The sequence below is a fragment of the Macaca thibetana genome, chromosome 1 (assembly GCF_024542745.1).
Source record: "Macaca thibetana thibetana isolate TM-01 chromosome 1, ASM2454274v1, whole genome shotgun sequence".
Taxonomy (NCBI): domain Eukaryota; kingdom Metazoa; phylum Chordata; class Mammalia; order Primates; family Cercopithecidae; genus Macaca; species Macaca thibetana.
The window spans coordinates 84,552,385-84,568,281 of record NC_065578.1 but is presented as its reverse complement, the minus strand read 5'-3'; the positions used below and the strand labels follow the sequence as shown (position 1 = coordinate 84,568,281).

Genomic DNA, 15,897 nt, shown 5'->3' with positions numbered 1-15,897 from the left:
CCCTTGGCTCTAAGCCACTATTGTCTGTAAAAGGTATAATTGCCCATTGACACTGTGCAGACGTGCTGGCACCCAGAGAGAGAGAGAGAGCCAGAGCTGTCCATCTTGGAGACTGACAGTGGGGAGCCAGGACACAGCTCGGCTTGCTTGTGCCCAGAGGGAGAAAGAGTTAAGCTGCTGACCCTGAAGGCAAGGGAGAGTCAGCCACGCAGCTGTGTAGGGGAGCCGCCAGACTAAGCAGCTGAGACAAGGTGGACAGTGTAGAGAGCTAGTGTAAGAAAGCTGTTGACGAGAGCTGCTGCTGAGTAAAATCATCTTTCACCTGCCTATAGTCCCCTGAGTGTTCTTTCTGCTCATCCACCCACTCCCCTTAGACCTCAGCATGGGCTGGAACCTGACCCCAAGCGTGACATTTGGTGCAGTCATGAACCTGACATTGTGGTAGCCTCCACCCAGTCTCTGGTTCTGCCCTTGCCCCTGCCATCTACTCTCCACTTAGCAGCCAGGGTGATCCTTTCAAAATGAAATCAAATTGCTTCCTTGCTTCATTTCAAAATGCTCCCACCACCCTCACTGCTCCACCCTGGTCTGAACCACAACCTCTGGGGCCTGGATAAAGCAATAACTCCCTAAATGGTTTTCCCTCTTCCATCTTCTTTCCCCTTAGCACAAAAGTAAAAGTGCTTCCTTTCAAATCACAAATCAGATCATGTCACTCTGCTCAGAACCTTCCAGTGGCTTCCCGTCTGACTCAGCACACTCATGACTCAGCACACAAGGAGTTCATCTCCTTCCAGTTACACTGAGCATTTTTGTTGGTTGCCGGCTGTACTCATAATGCTCTCTCCTTATATCCACACAGCTTACTCCCTCACTTCCTTTAAGCATAAATGAAATCCCTTATCTTGGTATTGACAAGCCGAGAGCAGACTCTCCCAAAGTGAGCAGTGAGGTCATGACCACTCTAGTTTAAATTTTAACCAATCCATACAGTCTCATCCTGCTTCCCTGTTTTATTTTTTCCTCTTAGCATTTATCATCTTCTAATAAATTAAATAACTTACATATAGGCAAGCATGGGGGATCACGCCTGTAATCCCAGCACTTTGGGAGGCTGAGGTGGGCAGATCACCTGAGGTCAGGAGTTTAAAACAAACTTGGCCAACATGATGAAACCTCATCTCTACTAAAAGTACAACAATTAGCCGGATGTGGTGGCATGCGCCTGTAGTCCCAGCTACTCAAGAGGCTGAAGCAGGAGAATTGCTTGAACCCGGGAGGCAGAGGTTGCAGTAAGCCGAGATGGTGCCATTGCACTCCAGCCTGGGCAACAGAGTGAGGCTCCGTCTCAAAAAAATAAATAAATTAATTTTTTAAAATAACTTAGATATAGCCGGGCGTGGTGGCACATGCCTGTAATCCCAGCTACTCGGGAGGCTGAGGCAGGAGAATCACTTGAACCTGGGAGGCAGAGGTTGCAGTGAGCCGAGATTGTGCCACTGCACTCCAGCCTGTGTGACAGAGTGAGATTCTGTCTCCAAATAAATAAATAAATAAACTTAGATAAAATTTTTCAAGTGCCTACCTCTTCTGCCCCAAACACACATACGCTAGAATATAAATTCCATGAGGAAAGGGATTTTTATTGGTTTTGTTCACAGCTGTTTTCCTAGCACCTAGAACAGTGTCTGGCACATAGTGGACATTCAAAAAACATTTGTTAAATGAAAGGATGAATGGTTAAGCAAATCAGATGGAAGATGATGAACAATTAAGCAATCAGAAAAAATACTGTCCTTGTATAATGTGTCAACATGGAAACAGGACATAACGTAAACATCAGAATCCCTGTGCTGAGATTCCAGTTTTTGTGGCTCTGGTTACATTGTGTGTGTGTGTGTGTGTGTGTGTGTGTTTGCTTTCCCTTTCCTTAAACATTGGCTTTCCCAAGTTTGTCCTTGGTCCTCATGTCATTTTTATCTACTCTTGTGGCTTCAAATACCATCGAGTTTATTTATAGTTTATTTAGCATGTTGTCCAAGCGACCATCTTGGGCCCAGGGCCCTACCTGTAGCTTGTCATCCACACTTCTCAGGTTGCTTTTTACACAGCACCATAGTAGTTAGAATATGGTCTGGGGATAGTCGTGTCTTCATCAGTCTCCCCCTATAAAATGGAGGACTCATAGTATAAGTTGCCTAGAACATATTAGTGAGGACTCAATAAATGTTTGAGTAGGATGAGCCGGGTGGCTTATGCCTATAGTCCCTGCACTTTGGGAAGCCAAGGCGGGTGGATGGCTTAAGCCCAGGAGTTTGAGACCAGCCTGGGCAACATGGCGAAACTCCATCTCTATAAAAAATACAAAAAAATTACCTGGGCTGGTTGGTGGTGCACGCCTGGAGTCCCTGCTACTTGGTGGCTGAGGTGGAAGGATCGCTTGAGCTGTGGAAGCGGAGTGAGCCGAGATCGCACCACTACACTCCAGGCTGGGCAACAGAGTGAGATCCTGTCTCCATAAATAAATAAATAATCAGTTGAGTGCATACTGTGTGCCAACTACCTTTAAGAACTTTATATATGATCCCAGCAGCCCTAAAATGTAAGCATATCTATCTCCATTACACAGATTAACTAATGAGGAAAAATTACGTTTACAATGAACAGTGACCAAAAAGTATGCAAACATAAACTAGGTGTTAAAGTGGTGGGATTGTAGGTGCTTTCTTTTTTTCTTTCAAAAATTTCTTTAGTAGTTAGGCTGTTTGTGTGTATGCACGTGTATGTGTATATGAGTGCGTTCGTGTGTGACCGAAACAGTAACCGGCAAACATAGCAACAGGACATTGTAGGGCAGGGTCTGGGAAAAGGGGAGGAACCCGAAGGTACTGACAAGCCCAGACCAGACTCCCCCGAAGTGAGCAGGCAGCAAAGGCTGAAAGTGCCAGCTGCCTGGGCACTCACGGACCCCACCCACGGAAACGATGCCTTATGAGGAAGCTAACCTGGGCCACTTACCGACGACCTGCGCAGGCGTGGCTTGAGGAAACGCCCATTGTGGGTGGAGCCACCCGAAAGGCTCCGATCGGGGGCGGGAACAGGATCGGCCCGCGGGCTGGCGCCAATAGGCTGCCGCAGAGACAGGGCGGGCTCTGCCAAGGGACGCGCTGCGGGGCGGTCCTGCGCCTGAGGCTCTAAGAGAGGGAAGGAACACTCCTCCGAGCTCCGCGTCGCGACGCGTAGGTTTGCGGCGCCGTCGACCCCAGGGGCGGGGCCGGAAGCGCTACGTTTTGACCCCCCGAGTCCCTCTGTTCCCGAAGGGGCTGCCGTCTTTCTCCCGACCCGCTCTGCCTCCTCTTTTCCCCCATTACCGGGAGACCGAAGCCCCCAGCCAGGGCGGGGCGGCGCAGCTCGAGCTCCCGGACCCGGAAGAAGCGGCATCTCCCGCCTCCACCATGGAGCCCACCGCGCCGTCCCTCACCGAGGAGGACCTCACTGAAGTGAAGAAGGACGTGAGTAACGCAACTGTGCCCAGGGTGGGCGGGTGCGGGCTGCAGCCCAGCGGGCGAGGGAAGCGGAAGCCTGGAGTCCGAGGACAAAGAGGATCCTCCAGGTCCGAGGAGCGGAAAGTCCTAGCACAGGAAGACTGTGGCGAGCCCTGTATCCGAGGGACCTTGGTGGCAGTGGTCCTCCAGTGACCTGTCAATCCAGGTTTTACGTCGCTAAACGCAGAGCTTGGGCTTTGTTGCCCAGTGGAGTTTTGATTCTTGCCCACTCCTCACCCATCCCCTCCTGCTTTTCCCCACACTGTGTTCTTGGAGCTGCTTCGTCATGGACCGGTGGCTCAGATTCATCCTTGAGTCAGGCTGCCTAGGCTGCTCTCTCAGCCTGGAGCGAAGGCTGTACCAGGTGAAGGATCCCAAGCAGTGGACCAAAAATGTGAAGCTCTTTTGCATAGGGGGCTTGAGGAAGCTCAACAGCTGAAAGCACAACCTGGAATTCCCCTAGTAAGCAGACGCCCACATATTTAAATTGGGGTTGGGGGAGTGAATACACGTAGCTGAGAATTAATGTACAGGTAAACGTCGAAAATACTCAGTAGCTAAATTATACTCTTCTCGGATGGTGCAGAACTACATAAACCTTCATAATTATTTGTAACGAATGGCTTTGTTGAGATAGGACATTCTTTTTCCTTTGCGTTTACTTGTTTTACCAGATGAGACCTGTATGAGTATCACTAAAATACTTTATGTGAATTCAAATTAAAAACAGAAACTCAACATGAAACGTGTTCTTACTGAACACTGCAGTACTTTCACAAAGTCATTTTGGTGAACTGGGCAGGATGGCAACTTTTTAAATGTTCATCCACTTCAAATCCCTTCCTCTTCCCTGTAAGCTTTATTACACTGTACTCACAATTGGTGTGACTCACCAGCAGAAGGAAACTGGATGTGACTGGGAGTTGTGCTTAGTTTCCTTATTCAACAGAGATTTATGGAGCACTTACTATATGGAAAGCACTGGCCTTGGGTCTGGAAGGATACAGAAAAATGAAGATCAGTTTCCTACTTTACATTCTAGTAGAGATAAGAATGGAACATAAATAACTACTGTAGAATAAATGTTGTCTTATTCATGGTGAGTGCCAGTAGAACCTTGAACTTCCAAGAGCTAGTCCTCCTATGTTCCAGATGCTGTGTCACACAGTTTACAATGTTCCCACTTAACCTTCACAAAAACCTCTAAAGAAGATAATTGCCATTCCCATTTTACAGCTAATAAAACAGGAACTGAGAAATTACAAGTGGAAGGAAATAAGATCTGTATATAAGTACAGATGTGAAGAGGGGCTTCCAGGTCTTTGTTTTTCTCTGTCAGTTCATTGATGTTATCTGTCTTCAGGATTTCATTTTACGCCTATATTAGAAATGCGTAACCTTGAGGAAACCATGGATGGGTTTCAAAAGGTCTATAAAAAAAAACTACGTGCATGCTTTTTTCTTTGAGATTTTTTTCATGATATTTTCAAAATGTTTTCTGATCTTAGTTTTAAAATTATCCACATATTTGGACTTCTCTCTCTCTCCACTCTAGGTCCTTATTTCCAAATGTCTACCGGAAATCTACTTTTACATCCTACAGATTGCTCACCTTGTCAAAAAATTGAGTTTTTTATTATCCTTTTCCCAAAGTTGCTTGCTATTGCTGCTGCATTGCCTTTCCTGATGAATGGTGTGCTACCACCCTTCGCCTTGGGACCTCCCACTTCTTTAGTGTCTCCCCCTTCTATCTAGTTATTTGTCTCATTGTGTTGGTTGGATTTAGTTCAGTTTAATAAATATGGATTACATGCTACTGTGAAGCTGATACTGTGGTTGGTTCTAACAGTTCAAAAATTAAAAATGAAGACACAATCCTAACTTGAAAAGAGCTCAGTTTCTTGAGGGGAATCGTTTTAAATCACAAAATAAGTGCAGTGAGTTTTACATTCATCTGAAACATTAACCGCTTGGTGCTCTGGTAAGTACGGAATATACAGTGTTGGCTAAAACATACCTCGTAGCTGTCTGCTTCAAACAGAGATGTTAGAGTTTAAAACAAATAAATATATTTGTTTTTATTATGGCAATTACTATGAAGGAATCAAACAGTGCTAAGACAATAGTAGGGGAAATCGACTTGAGATGGGATGGTCAGGAGAGGTTACATTTAAACTGATTCCTGAAAGATTTGACAGAACTGAGGGAAGAGCATTCTAGGCAGAATAGAATTTGTCAAGGACCTAAGACATACAAGACCTTGGTGACTTGGGGAAATCGGAGGAAGGCAGAGGGTAATCTGAAGTGAAGTTAGGAAGGTGGGCTAGAGCCATTTTCATGAAGAGCCTTTTAGTAAATAAAGTATTTGGCGTTCCCCCCCCCCCCCCGCCAAGTAATGTAGAGACATGTTGAAGAATTATGTTGTTTAAAGATCCCTCTGCCTGTTTCATGGACTGAGGAGAACAAGAATAAGAACAGGGAAGCCAGTGAGCAGGCTTTTGGAATCTATAGAGATGAAAGATGATGATGATTTGGATCAGGGTGAAGGTAGTGGAGATGGATAGAGCAGGAGAATTCCAGATGCAATTTCTGAACTAGAAAGGATAGGACCTGGTGATGGATTGAACGTGGGAGTTGAGGAAGAGGGTATAATTAGATTAGTACATGGAAATGTCCTATCAGCAATTACATCTGCAAAGTTAAAGATCAGAAGAGAGATCTGAGCTAGAAATGTAAGTGTGGGATGGAATGATTTTACCTAGAAAGCTGAGAGCTAGAAGAGAAAAATGATTTAAAAACCTTTAAAGAAAAGAGTTTAAAAAAGTGAATTGTTAGCTTGAAAGTAGGGTAACAAAAAAGAAGAAGAGAAAGTGATTGAAAACTTGTGTCCACAGAGATGGGAAGAAAACCAGGAGAGTGTGGTATTCATGTAACAATTTTATTGTTTCAGGGAGGGAGTAGTCAACTGTGTTTATGCAGCTGAAAAATAAAATGCAGATGGAAAAGATTTGTCAATAAGGGGGTCATTGGTGACTTCAAGAATAATACTGGGGCAGGATAGAAGTATCTGGAAATGAATTTTGAGATAAGGTGAAATAAGTGGAGTCCTGGTGTATAGAAAGGTGAAATGTATACACAAGGTGCTACAAGGACAGAGGAGGGGGTGCCTAACTCATTCTGGGAAGTTAGGTAAACCTTTCCAAAGAAGATGACCACTGACCTAAATCTTAAAGGATGAATAGGGGCTTTAGGGTCTGATAAAAGAAAAGAAGACAAAAAATACCTAAGGAAATGTAGAGAGACAGATAGTTTTAGGTAGAGCATAAATTTTCAAGACAAAGGTAATGATAGATTAAGTTGGAGAGGTAGGCAGGAGCCATATTATCAATGAACCTTGTCTTCACTAATTAGTTATTATTACTTACTGTGTACAGAGACTATGCGTGACCTTCATATATAGTATTTGCATTTAGTCCTCCTTGATGTCCTGTGAGTTAAGTTTTTAATTCTTATTTTATCAATAACATACCTGAAGCTTGGAGTGGTGAAGTAACTTGGGCCAGCTCTCACAAGGGTGAGTACTAGATTCAAGATTTGAACTGAGGTTGGTCCAACTTTAGAGCCATGCTCTTAACTTCTCTACTATTCTGCCACGTAAAGGAACTTTATCCTTTAAGACAGGGCAGAACATTGTTTTTAAAATTGTTTTTAAATTAACAAAATTTCAATATTAGAATTTGCTGGGCACAGTGGCCCACCCGTGTAATCCCAACAACTCAGGAGGATAAGGTGGGAGGATCACTTAAGGCCAGGAGTTCAAGACCAGCCTAGGTAATGTAGCAAAGATCCCTCCTCTACAAAAAAATAAAAATAAAAATTAGCTGGGCATGGTAGCTCACACCTTTAGTCCTAGCTACTCAAGAGGCTGAGATGGGGATCACTTGAGTCTAGGGATTCCAGGCTGCAGTGAGCTATGATCAAGCCACTGCTCTCCAGCCTAGGTGACAGAGTGAGATCCTTAAAACAAATTTAGTAAAATTCATATAATATTCCAGATTTCCATTTTCTCTTGAAGGAGAAATGTTGAGGAGGGGGAAGGAGGTAGTAAGTGCAGCTAGGTTTCTATTGTTAATAATCCATGCCAGATATGATAAGGACCAGGTCCTGGACATAGTTATTTGCTTACTCTGTGCTTTTCCAGTATTTGACCTACAATCTTTTTTTTCTGGGCCCTATCTCGTTGTTTTATAATTATTGCCTGTGATATTTATCGTTTTCCCACCTAGACCATGAACCCTTTGCATGTAGGATTCAAATCTTGTTCATCTTTGTATACTCAGTGCTCAACACTCGGCATATTAGGAATTAAGATATGTAAAATGTTTGTCATGTGAACAAACAAGTAAATGTTGAACTTCAGTAGACCAAGAACCACAGGAACCCTTCACCTAGCCTACTTTCCTGACATCATGTACTAGGGTACTTGGCCTTCCATTACCTTTGTCATCATTACTAACATATATTGATCACTTACTGTGTACCAAGCACTTTTCTAAGCACTTTGCCTATCTTTATTCCTCATATAACAGTCAGCGGAGGAAACAAGCACAGAGGAGTTAATTACCTGCCCAAGATCGTATATCTAGTCAATCGAGGAGCTCAAATACAGTCACCGATATCAAGTTATTAATGCCATTTATTGAGATAAACATGGGTTTTCTGCTAATTAAGCTCTCAGGCACTTCTCAAGTCTAGGTTTGCTTTTTTGTGGTGTCCTTTTTCTTTATTTCTTTCATTTTTCCAACACTCACTATTCCCCACACATCTTTCCATCTCCCTTCCACCAAGGCCGGTTCACTGAGTTAGAGTGTAGTCTTTCCAGCGGACTCCAAAGACAGATACATATGGGCTCTTTCAGTTTAGGGTTTTGTTTTTTGTTTTTAATAGTTTTACTCTAAGGAAATGGAGTAATTAATAACAAACATGAGAAAGTTACAGACTGTGAGACCTCTCACTAAGTTACTGGTCCTGACTAATTCTGGACTCGTTGCTAACTGATAGCTAAAATGTACAGTAGTCGTTGCCCTCATCTTTACTCCCGAAGATGGCCCTCAACAGACCTCCCTGTTTCCAAGGACCCAGGCCCTCTAGATTCAGTCGGTCCCTCCTCACAACAGCCTGGTCTTGGTTTTTAGGTTTGAAGGTGAGATCAAAGCAGTGAGGAATGTCTAGGACCTACTTGTGTCTACTTGGACCTTCATCTTAATTAGCATGCATTTTAGAAGGCCTGAGCCGCCTGACTTTAGAACATTATCTCACACCAGTTAAGATTGCCAACTAATAGTCACCTATGTGATTTTCTTAGATGTTATAAAATAACATTGAACCATATTTTATGTCTTTTAGGCCTTAGAAAATTTACGTGTATACTTGTGTGAGAAAATCATAGCTGAGAGACATTTTGATCATCTACGTGCAAAAAAAATACTCAGTAGAGAAGACACTGAAGAAATTTCTTGTCGAACATCAAGTAGAAAAAGGGCTGGAAAATTGTTAGACTACTTACAGGAAAACCCAAAAGGTCTAGACACCCTTGTTGAATCTATTCGGCGAGAAAAAACACAGAACTTCCTGATACAGAAGATTACAGATGAAGTGCTGAAACTTAGAAATATAAAACTAGAACATCTGAAAGGTAAGATATCTTACTTATCTAAGAGTTAATTTAAATGTAACAATGCTTTTTAAAAATGCAGAGCAGGCCAGGTGCCTACATTTTAGGAGGCCAAGGCGGGAGGATTGCTTGAGGTCAGGAGTTTGAGACCAGCCTGGGCAACATAGCGAGACCTTGTCTGTACAAAAAATAAAAAAAATTTGCCAGGCATGGTGGTGCATACCTGTGTTTCCAGCTACTCAGGAGGCTGAGGTGGGAGGATCACTTGAGTCTGGGACATTGAGGCTATAGTGAGCCATGATTGTGCTACTGCACTCCAGTCTGGGCAACAGAGCAAGACCCTGTCTCAAAAAAGCAAAACAAAAAAAAACAGAAATGATCATTTGGCTTTCAAAGAGTTTAAACTTCAAAATTATATTCAATTTGCATTTATTTTACCTTATATGACCTTACTACATTGAAAAAGTGGAATATCTGTCAATATACTGCATTTGTATTCATTTAATACCATTTATGGAAAACGTAACTATTATGAAATCCCTGTATACATAAGGATTTGTTTCTAAAGTCAGCAGAATATAAAATTATTCAAGAGTAACCTCTGAAAATACTGTACATCGCACATAAAGAACAGTATTTAGGCAAAGTATTTTAAAAGTCCAACTCTGCTAGTTTTTCTTGTGATCACCAGTTGATCGATCACAAGATGAAGTAATTGGCACTTGTTTATAGGAATCACGTTGCATAAAATATTCGTGACTTGAAACTAGTCTGGCAGGATGTGAAAGCATGGAAACATTAAGAGAATAGCAAATTCACCTGTCCCATTTGACTCTCACTCCAGAATATACACTCATTGATTGGAATATTGTGTGGAATTGCCTACACAATTTAAATCCCCAACCCCCTCCTTTCTCTGTTCCTTGCTGTCTCTCTCTCTCTCTCCAGAACACATAAATGTGCATGTGACGTTCTACAGCTGTTCTAGGCATTAGGGATACAGAAAAGAATAATTTAGGGTTCTGCCCTTAAGGAACTCATAGTCTGTAAGTGTCCCCTTGCTGGGACACATTACAAGTTTTCCCTTTTGAGCCATATCTAAGAAAGTAGTTTCTATAGCATGGAATAGACATGCTGACTGTAAGGTTGAAAAACTAGTGGAAGAAGTGACATGTAAGTGTCCTTTATAGACTATGCAGGTTTTACCTAAAAATTGTCAACTCAGGGTTTCTGTGCCTGTAGGTTGAATATTTGCTAAGCCTAACAGAAGGGTAAATTGTATTTGTGTTTATTCTTTCAATCCTGTGGATAATGGTTAACTATACCCCTTGGATGTGATAAAATTCTTTGATGGTATCTAAGTTGTTTTCTGCTGTAGCAATACCTGAGACTGGGTAACTCATAAAGAAAAGAAATGTATTCATTTCTTACAGTTCTGGAGGCTGGTTAAGTCCAAGTCCATGGTGCCAGCATCTGGCAAGGGTCATCCATGGTGGAAGGGCAGAAGATGGAAGAGTGAGGGAGGGCAAGAGTGTGAAAGGGAAGAAAAAGGAGTCGAACTCCCAAAATAAGTAACCCATTCCCATGATAATGGCATTAGTCCAGGGCAGAGCCCTCATGACCCTGTTGCCTCCCAAAGGCCTCAGCTCCTAACACTGCTGCAGTGGCAACCAAGTTTCCAACATGTGAAATTTTGGCAGATACATTCATACCATAGCTGTTGGGAACAACCACTGTCATTTGAGTAAACTATGAGGTTGAGAAACAGGACATTATCTATTGAATTGTAGTTCTCAATTTCCCACAAAGTAGTCCTGGAATGTTGGACATGACTTAACTGTCCTGTGCCTTTTTTTTTTCTATTTTTTTTTTTTTTAAAGACCATCTTGCTCTTGTTGCCCAGGCTGGAGTGCAATGGCACGATCTAGGCTCACTGCAACCTCCACCTCCCAGGTTCAAGCGATTCTCCTGTTTCAGCCTCCAGAGTAGCTGGGATTACAGGCACCTGCCAACACGCCTGGCTAATTTTTGTATTTTTAGTAGAGACGGGGTTTCGCCGTGTTGGCCACGCTGATCTCGAACTCCTGACCTCATGTTCCGCCCACCTCGGCCTCCCAAAGTGCTGGGATTACAACTGTGAGCCACCATGCTCCGCCCTTTTTTCTCATTTTTAATAATAAGAGACTATCCTAGGTGACCTCTGAAATTCCTTTTAGTTCTAATATCCTATTATTCAAGGACTAGCCATTGCCATTGATCAACAGATAGAATTTTAGCATCTGCCCTGTTTACATTTTGTTTTTATTGGCTAATATTTTTTGTACCAGAATACTAAAGAATATTTATTGTGAAAGCTATTTCTTATTTTATAAAAAATTTTAGATGGTTAAGTTTATATGTACACTGTACCTTAAATAAGAATTATAACATGTCGTTTAACTTCCATGAGACTATTTTCTTATCTAGAAAATGCAAATAATAGTATACTTCATGGTTGTTGAGAAAAGCAAATTAGATTTGAAATAGATTATGACAGAAATTATAAATTGCTATTTAAATTTTGATTGTGGGGTAACTAGCTTGTAATCTTTAACAAGTCACAAGATGGACAGTGACTCCATTTTTTTTAGTTACTTTTTCATTTACATATGAATAATTTTATTGTAGGACTAAAATGTAGCAGCTGTGAACCTTTTCCAGATGGAGCCACGAACAACCTCTCCAGATCAAATTCAAATGAGAGTAATTTCTCTGAAAAACTGAGGGCATCCACTGTCATGTACCATCCAGAAGGAGAATCCAGCACGACACCCTTTTTTTCCACTAATTCTTCTCTGAATTTGCCTGTTCTAGAAGTAGGCAGAACTGAAAATACCATCTTCTCTTCAACTACACTTCCCAGACCTGGGGACCCAGGGGCTCCTCCTTTGCCGCCAGACCTGCAGTTAGAAGAAGAAGGAACTTGTGGAAACTCTAGTGAGATGTTTCTTCCCTTAAGATCACGTACTGTTTCACGACAATGACACTTTATTGCCTTTTAATTTTTAATGATGACAAAAAATGTTTTAAAAAATATGAATCTTTTTATAAAATGGCTGTAATGATTTGTTTACATTTGATACATGTCTTTTAAAATGCGATGTAAGCATACTTTGTAAATAGGATTTTTAGAATTAAAAAAGCATGCTTTTAAGATAGCTAATTGTAAATCATGTTGATCATGTACTTTTTAGTAATTTCTTTTTTTCCTTTTTAAGGTCTTTCACTATTTTTTAAAATATTTTCTATTTTAAGACTGATTTTAATAGGGAATATATCTCTATTTGAGAATAGACTCTTACTGGGAAGAACATTTTTTCCTCAGTGCATTTGTGCCTGAAATTTTCAGTCTAATAGTCTTTGCCAGTCATTCAGCAGCAAATTTTCAGCATTAAGCTGTTCCTGTTCAGTAATAAAACCAATCACTGATGGGAAAACTGCCAATATAGAAAAATAAAAATAAAAAATCTCTTTTCCACTCCATTGTCTTATAGGCACTTAAACAGCCTTTTTTTGAGACTGGAGGAACACTTGATGGAGTATGAGCCACCTCAGATCTCAGTTTGCCAACATTCATTTCTAATTAACATTACTAATTATACTACTTTGTTAGGATTTTCACATTCTTGGTTTAATCATTTTCATTCTTAAAGACAAATATCTTGGCCTAAACCTCAGTTATTAGATGTAATTTGATGAGGTATTTTTCTCTCTCTTTTTTTTTTTTTTTTTTTGAGACAGAGTCTTGCCCTATCGCCCAGGCTGGAGTGCAGTGGCTCAACCTGGGCTCACTTCAACTTCTGCCTCCCATGCTCACGTGATCCTCCCTCCTCAGCCTCTCAAGTAATATAGCTGGGACTACAAGTGCGTGCCACCATGCCTTACTAATTTTTGTGTTTTTTTATAGAGATGGGGTTTTGCCATGTTGTCCAGGCTGGTCTTGAACTCCTGGGCTCAAGAAATCTACCCAGCTTGGCCTCCCAAAGTCCTGGGATTACAGACTTGAGCCACCTCGCCTAGCCTGATGAGATTTTTAAAAAAATATTTTCTCTGTACTTTTCATTCTCTTTTAATGAGGACCAATGTACAGTTGAAATAACTAGAATAAATTATTTTTGGTGTGTGTGACAATTCTGTTTTTAATGCTATAAGTGGGCCATTAGCCAGATTTGTCTTTTTGTTATATAACAAAATTTGACTAATTTTACACATTTATAAATCTTATGTTCTCACTGTTTTTATTTAAATTACAATTTATCTGTTTCCTGGCATCTGTCTCCTATATATTTCCATTATTAATTGCAAAAATGTAGAAATTGAAATTTTCCTATTAACAATAAAATTTTTTTAAAGTAGTGCTATTTTGGAGTTACAAATTTTCAATAGGAAGTATCTAAAAGTTTTTTTAATATGTGCCAATATTTATAGAAAACATTACTTAAGATTGTGAGATCGAGTTCTATTTCTGGATGGACTGATGAATTTATCCATCATGAAGAAGATTGGCATATTAGCTTTAAAATTTTTTAAAGATTGGGTTTTTTTAGTGTAAGCATTTTCTAAGGATTATAGAGAAATGTTTCACCTCCAATGCATAGCAAAAATAGTGGTGTTAGAAAGAAAATAGGTTACATTTAAGGAAGGTGATTTAAAAAGCAGAAGCAGACTTTAAAATTCAATTCCTGGACACCTTTTTAAAAATTGAATCAAAGATTATAATTTAGATATACAATAACACCTATATATAGATTAGTTTTAACACTGAGTTTTCTTTCAGACTGTTTTCTAACTACATAGACAATAAGATTAAGGTTGGCATAAAGCTAGGTTTGTGGGTTTTTGACTTCTACAAAATCTTTTTTCCTTTTAGCCCTGAAAACTAGCCATTGCCAAAAGTGTGTAATTTAGGATAACTGACGGGATGCAATTTGTTAACTAAGTTCATTAATGCAGCAGTGAAAAAGTTACTTTTCAGGGATACCATATTTATCATAATACAAAAATGTTATGTATATGTATATATTATTAATACTTTATTTTTGGAGCGGTTGTAGGTTTATAAAAAAGCAGAAAATACAGAGTGTTTCCAAATACCCCTTTCTCCGTCAGTTTCCCATATTATCTTGCACTGATGTGGCACATTTGTTATAATTGATGAGTCAGTCTTTTTGTTTGTTTGTTTGTTTGTTTTGGAGACGGAGTCTCACTCTGTCACCCAGGCTGGAGTGCAGTGGCGTGATCTCGGCTCACTGCAAGCTCCATCTCCCAGGTTCATGCCATTCTCCTGCCTCAGCCTCCCAAGTAGCTAGGACTACAGGCACCCGCCACCATGCCCGGCTAATTTTTTGTATTTTTAGTGGAGACAGGGTTTCACTGTGTTAGCCAGGATGGTCTCGATCTCCTGATGTCATGATCCACCCACCTCGGCCTCCCAAAGTGCTGGGATTACAGGCATGAGCCACCAATCTTTTTTTTTTTTTTTTTTTTTTTTTGAGATGGAGTCTGGCTGTCACCCAGGCTGGAGTGCAGTGGTGCAATGTCAGCTCACTGCAACCTCCACTTCCCAGGTTCAAGGGATTCTCCTGCCTTAGCCTCCAAAGTAGCTGGGATTATAGGCGTGTGCTCCCACGCCTGGGTAATTTTTGTATTTTTAGTGGAGACAGGGTTTCACCATGTTGGCCAGGCTGGTCTTGAACTCCTGACCTCAGGTGATCCACCCGCCTCAGCCTCCCAAACTGCTAGGATTACAGGTGTGTGCCACCACGCCCAGCCTGATGAGTGAATCTTGATACTATTGTTAACCCAAAGTCCATTGTTCATATTAGGGTTCACTCTTTGTGTTATACAGTCCTGTGGGTTTTGACAAATGTGTAATATCATGTATCTGCCATTATGCAGAATAATTTCACTGCCTTCAAAAGCTCATGTGCTCTGCATATTCATACCTTCCTCCCTCTCGTCTCACTCCCAACCCTGGCAACCACTGATCTTTTTATTGTCTCTGTAGTTTCATCTTTCCCAGAATGTTATACAGTTGGAATCAAAGTATGTAGCTTTTTTCAGACTGGCTTCTTTGTCTTATCAATGTGCATCAGAATTCTTCCAGGTCTTTTCATGATGAGTTCACTTTGTTTGTTTACTTTTAAAAACTTGCCAAGTTCACTGGTGAGAGGGGGAGAAAGAGTAGAGCAAGGACTGTGACTGCCTGTGACTGAACAATCAATTGAGATAATTCACTACTTTCAGGGGAGGGAGAGTTCACTTTTGAAGAGGTGATTTGTCTTTAGTCAGCATATCACTCATTGTGTGCAATGTCAAACACTGGTAAAATACGGGCAGGCCAAGATAATGGCAGTTTTTTGTTTATTTGTTTTCATAGATAGTTTTTTATTTTAAATCCAATTTATCACATTTTTTTCTCATGGCTAGTGATTTTTGTTTCTTGTTTAAGAAATTTTTGCCATCTCAACATCCTGATAATATTCTACGCTTTCTTTTGGAAGTTGTTTTAGTTCCTCATTTAGCGCTATAATCCATTTCAAAGTAATTTTTGTGTATGGTATGAGGTAGAAGTCAAGTCTTAACAGCTACCATCTTTTTACCTAAGCAATGTAAAAAGGAGGTGGAAGTTTCACACTC

General features: G+C 40.9%; 2 protein-coding genes across 3 annotated transcripts; one reads left to right on the top strand and one right to left on the bottom strand.

The window, feature by feature from the left end:
* Positions 1 to 1,622: 1,622 nt before the first annotated feature.
* LOC126943135 (translation initiation factor IF-2-like) lies at positions 1,623 to 3,444 on the bottom strand. 2 transcript variants are annotated; one of them, XM_050771690.1, is made up of 3 exons: positions 3,019 to 3,444; positions 2,377 to 2,509; positions 1,623 to 2,166 (listed from the first exon to the last, which is right to left on the bottom strand). In XM_050771690.1, exons 1-3 carry the CDS (start codon positions 3,439 to 3,441, stop codon positions 2,156 to 2,158), a joined length of 567 nt encoding a protein of 188 aa, XP_050627647.1. In that variant the 5' UTR covers positions 3,442 to 3,444; the 3' UTR covers positions 1,623 to 2,155. The 2 variants fall into 2 exon arrangements, with proteins under 2 accessions (XP_050627647.1, XP_050627557.1); XM_050771600.1 differs by having other exon boundaries at positions 1,623 to 2,509.
* Positions 3,425 to 14,080, top strand: BCL10 (BCL10 immune signaling adaptor). The gene is made up of 3 exons (XM_050771824.1): positions 3,425 to 3,512; positions 8,952 to 9,240; positions 11,887 to 14,080. Exons 1-3 carry the CDS (start codon positions 3,456 to 3,458, stop codon positions 12,240 to 12,242), a joined length of 702 nt encoding a protein of 233 aa, XP_050627781.1. The 5' UTR covers positions 3,425 to 3,455; the 3' UTR covers positions 12,243 to 14,080.
* Positions 14,081 to 15,897: the final 1,817 nt, after the last annotated feature.